The 14,726-nt window shown below is 36.0% G+C and overlaps 2 protein-coding genes across 4 annotated transcripts in view; one reads left to right on the top strand and one right to left on the bottom strand.

Annotated features, from left to right (window-relative positions):
- The window catches only part of LOC126924571 (uncharacterized), a 131,442-nt gene extending 117,245 nt beyond the window's left edge, over positions 1-14,197 (bottom strand). Inside the window, exon 1 of the mRNA XM_050739244.1 lies at positions 14,176-14,197. The gene's annotated coding sequence lies outside the window, so the exon portion shown is untranslated. The remainder of the gene's footprint in view (positions 1-14,175) is intronic.
- LOC126924568 (suppressor of lurcher protein 1) overlaps positions 1-14,726 on the top strand; it is a 530,829-nt gene that overhangs the window by 74,920 nt on the left and 441,183 nt on the right. For all 3 annotated transcript variants that reach the window (XM_050739228.1, XM_050739229.1, XM_050739231.1), the window contains exon 2: positions 7,850-7,916. In XM_050739228.1, coding sequence (XP_050595185.1) covers positions 7,850-7,916 — 67 coding nt within the window. The remainder of the gene's footprint in view (positions 1-7,849; positions 7,917-14,726) is intronic.

Raw genomic sequence — 14,726 nt, 5'->3', positions numbered from 1 at the left:
CCAGTTTTGCACGGTGCATGTATGATATTTCTGTTAAGTATTCCACCATCCTTTCCGACCAAAATGAAAAATTACAGTGTCGATTAAATTTAGAGAAAATGATGGTTACCCGTTTCAATCACGATATAGACCGTTTTATGGTAATAAATTTTTATAGCGGTACTACGTGTACTTTGGCAAAATCATATTTTTACGAGTATAATTCCAAAAATGGAATCTAAGCAGAGAATTGGTTCGCCTATTAAACATTGTGATAGATATTATAGTTCGAGTAGTGTATACATTTTTGCATATTATGTGCATTCTATTCACTTTTGAAGTTTTAACTTTCCCGTAAATGCCATAAATAAGCACGAAATCTTCAAATAAATTTTCAAAGTATTTATGTTTCTTTGGCAAAAGTTTCATTTGAATGAGCTACATACAGGGCCCCCCAGCAGCTTAAAATGATTCACCGAAAGTCCTAACTTACGACGAATACTTAGAGCAGGAGAAATAAGTATTTCAAAGGGTGATGCCTTCAGGAAATCTTCATCTAGATTCAGCGTATGTGCTCGACGCCTGTAGATACACAAGTGTAACAGAGAATTTATGTGACACGAAATGTGTACACGTACTCTTGTAACACTTTGGTGATTTCTTTTCAGAACGGCACGCCATTGTTGATCATCGTTTAGAAAAGAGGCACTCTTTTGTTCTCAGCATCGACTAGTCTTTATTCGTAATAGAATACGTGACACTAGCAGTGTAATGTAAAATTTCAAGAAAAAACGAGCAAATATTCATACAAATCTATCTCACTCGAGCTGACAAGGGGAGCTCGTAAATAACGCTCGACGGAACCATGTTTGCGCTCATCGCTAATGCATAAAGCAAAATATTCAACAAGGATTCATTCTCGTATAAATTTTGTCCTAGTGACTGCTTTTAACGCTTTTCGTTTCATCGAGAGATCTTCAAAGCTGTTCACGCGCTAGAAGTTGTATATACAAAGTATAAGCGCAGTGTTTTCGATATGTTAGTCATATCGTACGTATATCGATTATTTTCACAAATTTATATCGTTATTTTTCCCGATATTAATATTTCTGATCAAACGCGTTCATTGCAACAAAGAATTTCACCAGCTTATATTATACTGGTCTTAACGAAGTAGAGTACAAGGTACAATCGGTCACAAAACTCTGCACACTTCCTCTCCTTAAATATAAAATATTATGGTACAAAGTTAAATTAAGTCTACGAATTTTTTTCACACACTCAGACACGTAACGCTGAAATGTGATACGGCTTATTTGCATTCTTTCTTACGAGGAAAATTGAAGTAAAAAAAGAATATAAAATGTAATGCCACAATAATTACATACACTTGTTAAATGCACATGAAATCATAAAAATGACAAGCTTAACGTGATATTAATACCTCGCAGGTCTTCTTCTTTACGTAAGATTCAATGTCCTTCTATTTTCCCAGCGTTGAAAAGATCATAGGTTTTGTAATGTAACACTCTGCCAAGATTTCTTAATACGTTAATAAAAATACGTCAACAACAATTGTGTCAGTTTCCTTGGTAAGTCATGTGCGTAAAATTCGACGAACGTGTATAGACTTTCGTGACTGACTGTACGTCTAGCCACAACATTCGTCGATTTTATTATCGAACGTAACAGAAGCGTATACTGAGAATAAGTTGGAAAGATCGGCAGAGACTTATCCGTATTCTTTCGACTCTTCATCTATTAGCCCGTTAAGGAGAAGGGGAAGCATAAGAAAAACAAAGTAAACAAAACGAAGAGAAATAGAAGTAGAGATATAGTTGATCGCGGTGCTTTTCACTAATGTCAGCAGTGGCCGGTGGTTTTCAGGCCGACAACACGAAACGGGGTCACCGATCGCATTGTACTGCTTTAGCGAGTGGAGGACCGAGGCACTTCGCAACAATTCATGCACTTTTGACCTTTGCCGCGTTCTCTCTCCGCGAGAGAGTGCAACTGGAACGGCCTACTTCTTGCATGGACTCGAGACGACGCTAATACAATTTCGAGACGGCGTCGAGGGCAAGTATCAGCACGATGCAGCTTGTGTACGACTGAGAATATACTTTAATACCTATACATATATACGTACATACATATACACAGTCCTGTGCGACATACACAGATGTCTCGGCAGATACATTCTAGATAACGTTTATTAACGATTTCACAGAGGGTGTCAAACTGATTTTGCTCATTAAAGATAACCTTGAACGATATTTGCGATTGTTGCAAGACGGAACATTTAGTTACCGTGATGTATAAAACTTGTCTGACCAAGAAATGGTTTATTTTAGAGTCTATTAAGTATGAACGTACATATACCAAGTAATATTTTTGTCAATTAATATTTACTCAGTAATACATTGCTGATTCAGTCTTTCGTTCAGGTATGTAGCGTGGCAGAATTTTTAATGTATTATATACTTGTTCTCTCGATCCTATTCGAGTAAATTTATTTATGAATATCATAAACGTCGAGCTATATCGAACTCCATGGTTTGCCAGAATCTTCTTTAAAACTCAGTTTGTCTATTCGTCGAATCCCACGGTGAAAATAAAACATTTGACCGTTCGCGAGTAGTTTTTCAGACCATCAATATTTCTCGCCGATTGGAACTTTCTATCGGACACATGCTTATTAAAGCACGAGGAGAGGCCGTGGCTACTCCTTCCACTATTCTATTTATCGTTCTACGCCGGTTTTATTGGAGTTCTCAGGGGTAACCGCTCAAAGAGCCAGATTTGGGATGTTAATTTATTCCATTTCGTCGAGGAAAAGGGCTTCATGAAAAATCTAGGCCGGATTCCACCCACGTGTAGCTTCGAAACGTGCTTCGAGTCATTCCACAGCATCCGCGTTAATCATCCAGTGGACAGTAGGAAGTCAGCCCGGTGAAAATAGTACGCTCTATGCTATTAGTTTCGCAAATATGAATTCATTTCGACCCGCTTGATATTATATAAAAACAACGATTATATTTTTATTGTCGTAAATAGCGATATTTTTATGACACTTTAGTCTTTTGTTTGGATGCAATTATACGTTGAATTATTATACTTTGAAAAAGTTCGCAAGTAATTTACAAAACATTTCACGCCCTGAATCGATGCCCTAAATCGATCTTCATTCTATTTTTTTATTTTTTGAGACACAGCTACTGGATACTGTATGTTATAAGATTCGAAGAAATGTCAAGTCATCTTGGAAATGACACTGCTATTAAATTCGCCACTTAACGTGCGATGAATGCCATCTATATAGTTACTCAGAAAGTTAGCATTTAAAGTTAAATTCTCTGATTCTATATTCTGTTATACATATCGACTCCCCATAGAACTGATCGACGAAAGTATTTCATCGTCGCAGAACTTCCTAATTTTCGGTATATCGCTGTATACAGTTGTAAAGTTTAATTGCGAAATTTATACTACACTGTCCTTGTGATTCGCATTTTACCTGACTTTGACATGCAAACCGCGCCAATTACCACTAAATACATTTACCTAACAGCTGTCCTGCCTATTTCGTGTAGCTTGCAAAACGAAACTAACAACGTTCGACCACCGAGTCGACTATATACCTAGCGTAGTCAGGCTGGACCTTTGTCACGAGAAATTTATTTACAGGACAACATTCCTATTCCGAATGGTTGTCGCAACGGATATTACCACCGCAGTCTACCGCGATGAGGGGGAAAAATACGATTCTTATTAACCTTCTGCCCTAGTGGCTTTAGGAATATGAACTAAATTAACATTTTGACTGCCGCGGTGACCCAAGCTATTTCACTAAATTTTTTACAATAGTTAAAATACGATGGACTGAACATTTTTCAGCGAATATTATAGCGTGGTATATTCGAAGTTTCATTTCGAGTTTAGTTTTTTGTACTCGATAATATCGTAAGCGATTCTCGCGAAAGGTTGCACAGCGATATGGTCACAAACATCTTAAACGAACATTTATCCGGCGTTTGCGTTTCTCGAACGAGCCTTCTTTTATCCAGATGTTGGAATTATAGCGTAATGGCGTAACCGATTCATTTGCATAGTTCTCAGATATCTTCAACGATTGTTCGAGAAGTGCTTATTGTATACGGAAAACGCGCGTAAAATTTTCCTCATACACCGAACAATTGCAGCGAAACGAGTTTAAGAATTTTCAATAAAATTGCTGCTCCGCGGAAATCTTTTGTCAACCGCTGGCTGCTTATTGGAAATGAAGTCGAGAAAGATTTATCAAAAGGTTGCAAGCTAGTTTTAAAACGTGGGCCAGATTATACTTTCAGCGATTATAATTTCGATATTAAGATGCTTATAAAAAGAATATAAATGTAATTATTTGTCATACCATTAATTCTAGCGTTTGAATGTAATCTTTTGTGTTATTATTTAAGTTATTAACTTTCTTGTAATTTTGAAATAATATGTTCATAACGCGAGGAAATGTATACTACTTTAAACGTTAATTTTAAAAGGCAAACGCTTTAAGGATTTTCTCCAACTTTCGATAGCAATCGTCTGGCACAAATCCAAAGTTAAACGAACGTTTGATTAGAACTTTGAAAAAGATTCCGCGAACTTCAGTTTCCCTGATTTGTTTGTGTTCATGTATCTTTTTTATCCTGCTAATAAGGCTGATAAAACTTGAAAATTTCAGAACAGTGTTCCTAAAATTCATGCATCGATCTTCGATTAACATCATTATCACTCCCTCCTCCTTCTACAGAGAGTATACGTTTATTTCTTGAAATGACCATTTAATGGATTACGATAGAAATTTTGTCAACGTTTCATTAAAAAATTATTCGATAAAAGAATAAACGTTAAATTCATACGTGAAGTATAGAGTAAAAGTTGTGCGATTAAACAGTTATCTGAACTGTTACACTAGCGACAAAAATATACAAGTCCTCGTCTCAATCTTGAATTAATAGGAAATAGTTACCTAAAAACGTGACAATCTATTTCTAACTTTTTACTGCAGAAGAAATCAAACTATTGCTCCGCTATTCAAAGATAATAAATTTTGTTCCTTAAATATTTTAACAACTTTTATCAATGTCTATGAGGAAAAAAAAATTATGGCGCTCGTGTCGGAGCAAATATTAGCATATTCCGGCTGCCTCCCCTTTTATTTGATTCAATCCTCAAAGAAGATACTAAAAATATCACTGTTTTAAGTGTTTGCTCAAGAGGTGTACCCAAGGTTGACTTCAAAGGAAGTGAAACATTTACAAAGAGGTCTCCATTGTTCGCCAATGTCAACAATTCTTTCAACGCAAAGCGAAACGACGTCTGTCGACCAAAACTCATGACGGTTCGATGTTTTCTACGTTTCAACAGACATTGAATAGCCTCGTATATACTACTTTTAATTTAACATTGAATCTACGGAACCATTCCAATCGACTACTATCATATTTTTTGTCTTTGCAGCCATTAAAAAGAGTTTTTCATAATATTAATTTTTACTTTTATCGAGACAGAAACATGAGCACGTGTATTACAGATACTTATTTATTTTTCTCCTATTGCTTTAATTCTAATCAACGACGAATAATATATTTGGCTAAATATTAAACGTTAGTTAATTCTACTGTCAGTCCATCTTCGTCTTCTCTTGCTTTCTGCCTACTGTCCGTTATGTTTGTTCGTAATAATACAATTCCTTAATACTTGAACCGTATCGAAGAAGAAATTCCGAGATGACACGGTATTCGTATAAAGAAGCGCGTAGAATCGATCGCATTCGGTACAGCAATTTTGGATTATAGTATTCGCTTGTAATGGCTGAGAACGTACATTTCCCCTCTGCTGGGATCGCCTTCGAAATATCGCGCGGATGGATACGAGCTTTTCTACCCTGGCGCTGGCTTTAAGTGGATTTAGCCGCGCGAGATCGCTCCACATTCGGAACCAATCGATGGTGCAATTTTAATGAAGCCCCGTCATTTGCTTAATTCATATTTACGGACGCGCTATTTGCCAGGATTAAAGTCCTGTTTCGTTTGTCTGAAACATCTTTTTATGATATACGCGTGTCATGTTGCATTCATTAGCCCAGAACCGTGAATAATGCGTGATTTAATGTCGTTCGACGGAACACCGCGATTAAAGTCTCGCGGGAAAAGTTTAATAAATATCGACGTCGTTAATGAAGCGGATAACAATGTTATAGAAACTCCGGCGAAATAGGAACAAAACAGATGCGTTTAAAGTAATATTTTAAATGGCGATCATGCTATTATATGTTCCGTCGAGTAATGAATAATAATCCAGTTTTTGGATACAGTCAAATAAATTCACAACATAAATTTAAATCAGTTCTAAAAGAACGAACGATTTATTTCCATAATCTATCGTAAGAAGATGTCACGAATAACTGTACGTGTTAAAGCTAAATTTATAAAGCAGCGTTTGCAACATCGTCGTTTTCTTGTACTTTTCCATTCGTCGGGTTCGTCGTTCTAGCTTTTAAATAATAGTTAACATAATATCTTAAAAAGAAACGATATGTTTCGAAATAACTTCGTATCGCCCCTCCCGTAATTGCTAGAATCGTGCATGTTCTCTCTTTTTGCAAAACTGAAACTGGTTTTGGTGGATCCCGAGTGTATCTCCGATGGTTTGGCTAAGAGGCAAACTTAAAATTCCACGCGTTCACCGGTCGAATCAATTTGACAAATCGGCCGTGCCGTTCGTTTCCTGTTCTACGAAGAATTTCAGCCGGTTTCCGATATTTTACAGTTAAAAGTCTGCTTGTTGGAAATTCAGTATACGCCGTCTTTCGCACGGCTGCTTCTGTATATGCGCAGATCGGTCGTGCGTGCACGCGCACAGGCCTCTGTTCAAGAGTTCATTTGCTTTCGCTAGAACGGACACCGGAGGATTGGACCTCCCTGTGTGTACCGACGCACCTGTGCACGATTGTACAGACTGTTTCTAAATTGGATGATCAAAGTGCCATGGTACATCACGTGGCTACCAATACGAAAAGACGTGGTGATTATCGGCCCCAAATTCCCATGCATCCTGATAAGGAAAAGCTGTAATTTATGCGCTTCTGGATTATGTTGACGATAAAATGGTATTACGAAGTTGAATATTCAATAAAACTTTAAGCGAATAATTTTCAAAATGTGCTGCATCACGTTATTCTTTAATACGTTATTTATAGGAAATTTGTTTAAACTTGTGGGTTATTAATACTTAAATTATTTAACGAGGAAAGAAATTCGTCATATTTATTTGATGTTCTATTCATGGTTTATTTAACCATGTCTTTGGTTTACTTTAAACCCAATCATATTTCCCTTATTTTGAATACACTTCTAGAAGTTTGTGGAAAGTGTTGAACAAATTTCCTTAATGTGCATTGTTTCCCGTTTTAACCGCGTGCTAAAGTTTTTCTTAAGATATCCAAAATATATTTACTTCTCGAAACAAGTTTAGAATAAGTTGCTTGTTAAAACAGTGAGATCGGGATATAGATATTCGAGGACTGTAGCAAGATTAAGTAAGACTCGTATCTCTATGGGATCGATGTCATATGTGTACATAATTGTACATGTATATGATGGCTCATTTCTCCGAAATGTTAGTGACGCGTTCCTCGAGCTGAACCACGGCTCCTTCTTGTAATTAGTGCAGCCACGAATCCATTGGATTTCGTGGTTGGGCCTGGAAGCCTCGTCGAGCAGCTTTCATCGTACGTTTTAATCAGCGTATAATTATATTAGAAGATGGTCGGGAGCCGCGGAATAGCAATTAAACGTCTTGTGAAAAATATCTGCGGTTTTTGTTTCAGATGCAGAGAGCGGTGCTACTGCTCTGTTGGCTGCCGCTCCTCAACCACTGCCACGCCGTAAATCCAGGTAATAGAAAGATACTTTTGGCTAGCTTTTATTAGAGCTGTTCTCCCGTTAACTTTTAAACCGTTCTATTGCCTCCTCTGCGATGTTCGCGCAATTTCCTGCCGTTTTGAAACGAGATATTGCTTCCTAAACAACTGGACGTGGTCCGCTTGATATTGAGAATCGTTGGTGACAACTAGACTGCAGGTTTTTACGCCTTTCTAGGAAACTTGAAACTACAAAAGTGCAGATAATACGAAAGAATATATATATATATATAATATGCAAAGTATAGTGTTTTTTTTATAATGCTTGATATTTTACAATACTTTATTTGCATCCGGTAGACCTTGATACGTTTTTTCTTTCGAAATGAAGATTAAAATTCAACTGAACAGTCAAAGCGCCACACATGTGGATATTTTTGCACATGGCGTAGTATACGTAGAAATACGTAGGATTTCAACGAATTAAACAGGCAGCGGTTAAAACCAGCGTTTAAAATAAATTCGTTTATCTCATTTCCCAAGAGGATATATGAAAAACTTGTTTCGCAATATGCTTGAATTGTTTAACTTATACGCTTTGTACTTTCTACACAATTTCGTATCTAATTTATCGACCCACGTACAATTTTAATTAATAAATATACCAGTTATGAAATATAAAAAGACCAACCTTTGCCACCAATCTAAAACTGCTACCTCGCGTATAAACGATCTTTTATATTCCAACATTTTTCCCACGCCAATAAAACCCTTAACAATTTCATCCGACGCGCTGTCGTAAATTTCCATCCAACTTCCGAAATGGCTCCGCCGTCGAATCATTAAAGTTACAAACGACAAAATGTTTCCGCGTTTCACGGAATGTGCTCGCCCCGAATGCGAAACTCGTCGGAATACATATCCGAAGAAAAATTAACGTCCATAAAGTCTTACGGAGCGTAGACACGATCGATTTAACGTATTATTTTCCGGGAACCGATAAAATCGATCGTCGTCCAGCTTCCGATTATCGCGCTAATGCCAGTCGCGTTCACGCGGCGCATCCATCTGAATCTTTTAACACGCCGCAGCCCTCGAATTTTTATATTCTAATCGTTATATTCCAATTTTTATATTCCTCGAACATTTATATCCGATATTTTTACTACCGACAAGCACGGACATAAAATATTTTAAGTTCAAATAAAATTCATTCGTATCGATAAAACGATTCTTTCGTATTTTCTTCAAAATCAAGAAATATTTCAACAGAAAGGCACGATTCAGTGGAAAATGACTCAAGGAACGCAACTGGATTAATATTTTCCGACGTAATCGGTCAAAGAAACAGAATATTGTTTTTAAAGGAATTCCTCTTGGTTATGTAACGTTATAATATATTCCTTTCGTAATTCCAATGCTATACCATACATTCTTAATGCAATAGGATGCGCAACATGAAGTAGGAGGTTCTTACGCCCGTATAACTATTTGCGATTTAATAGCATACAGTGATGGGTGGAATGAAAATATTGTCTTTCACAGTGGCGCACAGTAGTATAGGACAATGATCAAGCGGACGAGGCAGCGCTCGGGTTGCATCCAGGAGCGTGATGCTCTAGAAATGAATAAGTATATACTTTCAACCCCATTAGCGTACAATCTTTTTTTTTTTTTTTATCTAACCGGTTAAAAATGCACGCTTCGTCTTCAGTGGGATTGCTTCTTGGCTGTATAATAATATATCTTTTTCTGACTCTAATAATACATCTTACGTTTTTAATAGAATGAGAAGCAAATCGCAAGATAGAAGGTAAAAGAAAGCAAGTGTTTTTATAAATAACGTGATTGTATTTATTAATAGAAAAAGTGGTTAGTCAGCAGTGTTCGTGTCTCAGACGGGCTTTTGCATTTTGGACAGTTAGCTGTGCTCGTGTCTCACCCTTAAGGGGTTAATGTATAGCCGGAAGTTAGGCGTTTGAACGTATCTAGGCAACATGCCGGACAAAAACACTGCTCGACCCGGGATCGTTAAGAATCGCCGCACGATGATGGTCGCTGGTTTTATTCGAAGTCACGAATCCCAAGGATACACGAGCTCAATTCGTTTATCTCTCTCTCCCTCCCCCTCTGCCGGTACGCGTATCGCGACGCTTATTTTATCATATCGGAAGCATGTTACATGCTTTGGCTAGTCTCGTGATACAACTTCCGTCGGCGTTGAGAGGTTCACTTGTACTACTGATATCACTCGTGCTGATATCGCTTGAAGAATGGCGCGGGTGAACGCGTGGCATGTATGTACTTTGGTTTGATGCAGGATAGTTTATACGGTTTTGCAAATCAGATGACTGAGAGAAATATGTCTCTAGCTATTTTTATAGTATTTATCAGGGAGATCATTGAGATGTTGCGATTGAAAAGGCTGGAACTTTTATCACTAGACCGAGGGTGTTTATGCAAATTCGTATTTTTACAAACGCGAGCAAAGAAATGGGAATCCAGGAGATTCGTTTCATTCATTGTAATTTACAATGAGTGTGGTTGATGGATCGTGAAATTTCTCATAAATGTATAGGTATTCGCTAGTGCATTTATTATAATGATGTTAGAAACATTAATCGAGAATAAAGGGACGATGTTATCTGAACGTTTTAAAAATTAGATTGATAAATGGAATGTTTCGTGTATTTTCAAGAAATATTTAGACCAAATTTTGCTGAACGAGGAATGAAAGATTGCTAAATTACTCGTTTTTATTCGAAAATTGATAAAGATTACAATCCATAAATTAACAATTTTCAAATTATAGATATTTTATCGGATCCACTGAAGCACATAAATTAGAGTACGCACAGAGATTTCAGTTAAAAATACAGATGAAAAATATTGATATACGATCGCTTGGAGATAAAGCGAAACATTTTGAATATCCGAAATCACTATGTGCATGCTTTGAAAATTGTAGTTATTAACCAGCTAATGACCTCCTGGGAACGGTAATAACTTGAATTATGCTTTCATTATTGTACTTCGTGGGAAGTAACTCATACTTTTGCACATGAATTACTACCTATAATAAACTGTAATGATAATAAACTTTCTTTCATTTGTAAAATAGATGAACACAAACAGATTTCCTGATAAAAGTAGCTTACTGATATGATTAGTATAAAATTTGCATGCCTACATGGTGATTTAAAGTGCTAAAGGGAGTAATTCATGTAGTATATGTGATGATGCTGGTATGCGTGGTGCCGCGTGGACAAGTTATGCTTTGGCCAGTATGGGCAACGCTATTCTCCTGTCGATTATTTTTGACAGAATGTAAATTAGTTATAAAATTACAAATAGAGAGATTCGCGATAATTCTTTTTCATACATGATTTTCACGTTATACATAAGTATATATATTAAACTAGATTATGTAAATGGGTTATGAATGTTGAACGTTGTTGTACCATTTATCTCTTCTTAATTGTTAGAGAATTAGATACGGTATAAGGCAACAATTCTGTGAAATATATTCATGTATATATACTACAAAGTATCATAAAGAAACTTTCCAAAGCAAGAAGTTGCAAATAAATTAAATTATCTGTCAATCTATAGTTGTGGTATATGTGCTTCGGATTTAAAAACTCTCAGTAAAATAAAATAGTCAAACGTTACTAGAGCATGCTGCATAGAACGCTACGTTATCCTTTGAATAGTATAAGCAACAAATGAAACTTTCGCGAAACTCGGTTTGGTTTTCAATCTAAAATGCAAAATTTGATGAAAATTCTTTGACCTAGGAGAAGAGGTAAGAAACTCTAACTAACTTAACTACTCGCATAATTAAAATTCTTTAACCTCGAGAGTAATTTTTTAACTTCGTTTACAATTCACGTTTTAGTAAGGTACTTCCTTTAAGCGATCTTGTTTTCTCTGCCGAGCGAAAAACGTTCGTTTCATAATTTATAGCAAAATTTACTTTCGTCCAGAAGCTCGATCGCTTCGTGACTTCTTTTTGTATAAGCTGCAGTTCGATGTCTTGTTTCGAGGAAAACTTATTGTCTCGACGTACTTTGACCTTATATCTCTCTAAATCAGAAGGCAAGTAGAAAATTTAATATTTGGTATCGTTAGATTGGTTAGTAATAAATTTAACGTTAAATCTCTTTCGATCGTTTTCATATTTTCAACCATATATTTGGTAGCAAGATTTTAATCCCATAACACGTTGATTTATACCTTTATGCAAAAATTTGTAAATGAAGCGACTTAAGCATTGTGTTTGGAAGTTGAACAATGTAAATATGCATATCCGCATTTGATTATTGTTCATTTTATTTATACAATACTGTTTTGGAACAAAAAGAACAGCCTATTGGAATATGTAAAAACTCTGTGACCTCAAAAACATATTGCTTTTCCAATATTTTAACAATAATATCTCGATATTTCAGTAACATCGTGTAATGCAGGGGCATTCCAATTCGTTTCATTATACATACTTCCTTTGTGTATATTAAAGCAAAACTTTAATAATTTTGCAACATTACATTTCTGTGTTTGCAATTGATATTCGTTTTGCTGTAATTCATAATTTTTACTAATATCTCGGAAATTACACTCTTAATTATATCTTTATATTATATTTATTATGATAACATTTTTGCCCCCATTTATGCAAAACGAATCGAAATTTTTACTCTCTGACGATATCGCTTATCAATGGAAATATTCATGGTAATATGAAATCACAGGCAAAAAGTGGTGCATTTCATTTCGCTTTTCCGTTAATGATATTCGCGAGATTATTCGTAAATTACTAGACTATCTGCGTATCTTAATTAGCCCTGGTATAATTGCTTCACGCAGTCGTGCTGTAGGCTTCGTCTAAATTAACGTTATGCTAAATACTGTCGCGCTTAAACGGTGTATGCCCGGCCACGATTATTTTTGCAATTTCATTGGTAATTTATCCGACGTTTCTCACTATAATTGCAATTAAACGTGCGCTTGATAAACTCATTAGCGATGAGAAAAGCGTTTCAAACAAATTATTGTTCCTTTATAAAGACAGCAAATAAAAAGCTACAGACGGAGGAACGAAAGTTAATCGAAAATTGTTTTGCCCGTAGTTACTCATGATTTCGAGTAATTGAAAATCTAATGGCCACAAAGTTTAATCGGAAACAAGTTTGATTACATCCTAATTTAAACTAAACTCAATTGATCAATATTGACTGGTTTCTAGCTACTGCTTTCAAATCATGAATATGAACTTTCCAATGACTTTATGTCATTTCTCTAATCCTTCCCTTTATTAAAAATGAGAAAAGCGGAATTCAGAAACCGGAGGAACAGACCTTTAGATTTTTCTATGAAATACATTTTAATCCTATTTTATAGTGTACAGTCTGAATTAGTTCGGTTTTGACGCACAATTTGTCCAATACCTGGCATACGATTAGTGAAATTAATTTAAATTACGAATACTATCCATCAGCTCGGTTCGTGTCTCATTCCACCTTATAAAGTTTCCTGTAAAGAGGCTCAGCTATGTCACGATTTCTATTTTGCACGCACCCGTACATTTCATTTTTCACAGGGTTTGTCCTTGTACCGCACGTTCATCTAGCGAGCAATACAGTAGAATTTACATCGATGTTAATCGTACGTCAGCCGACGTCGGGGCGTAGTCGTAACAACGATTACACGAAACAAAAATTACGATTTTAATTAAAACCCATCTACTAAGCGCAAATTGCTTCACGCGAGAGATAACGTATCAGGGCTTATTTAGCGCGGAGTAATTACATCCTGCGAGTCCTCGAATATCTAAAGACTGTCGTCAAATTCTAATTGTTGTTTACTAGTCTGATTATTTGTCCCGCGCGGTGAACGTATTTTAGTTTTGCACATGAACGTTTGATCGAATATTTATAGAACATTCGAAGTCATCTTAATGAACACGCAATTAAAAATGTATCATTAAGTACAATTTCTATCAGGTACAAATATAATAAATAGTATATTTTATTATTTACTACTATATTGCTACATGCACAAATTATTTAAATATTACTGGCTGTCGCAATATTGGCTGTTTTAGAAGATTTTTGTTTAATATTGCTCATTCAGTGATTACAAAAAGTATCTGTATTTGCATACTTATATTCGTTAATTTTTCAGTAGAAATTTAGCAATGTATATACGTATCCTTAATGTAACCATAATAATAATTACAGATTGCAATTTGTTGCATTCAAGGAAGTTTCCAAAAAATGGAAACGTATTCTTACTCAGTGAGAAAAGTGCCAAGTTCCATTAGACGCGTGCAGTCGGACCAACATTATGTAAAAGGTAGATGGTATTTAATTTGGCGAAGCACGCAATGAGGTTCATTGCGTCGTCTAGCGTCGTTGAAGATGTTACACCACTGCACCGGCGCATCCACGTGTGGTCAACAGCACGGAACAGACATTGTTTCGTATGCTCTTTGCGCTTTGCTTGTTTCCCTCTTTCTTGTTAGACAATTCCCTTGCCTGTCTCGTCTAATGTGATACACCTAGAAAGAAAAAGTATTTCGATCACTTTGTTTAGATCTTTATGTTCTTGTTTCATTGTTAATGTCAGTTTTGACATTTTAATATTTCTACGATCCGTTTGAAAACAGAATTTATTATGCCTTGTTGTTGGTAAAGTAGGTAGATTAATTCAGGATGTGGTGAAATATATCTGCTTTTCATCGCCTTCATCTTTGTCGCTGTTTTCTTCGGCTCCTTCGTATAATGGTGTATACATATCTTCACATGCGTATTTTCTCTGCATTGTCTTTTAATACACCAAGTTA

This window comes from Bombus affinis, chromosome 14 (assembly GCF_024516045.1).
Source record: "Bombus affinis isolate iyBomAffi1 chromosome 14, iyBomAffi1.2, whole genome shotgun sequence".
In the NCBI taxonomy this organism is placed as follows: Eukaryota; Metazoa; Arthropoda; class Insecta; order Hymenoptera; family Apidae; genus Bombus; species Bombus affinis.
The sequence above is the reverse complement of the archived record's forward strand: the minus strand, read 5'-3'. Positions and strand labels throughout refer to the sequence as shown.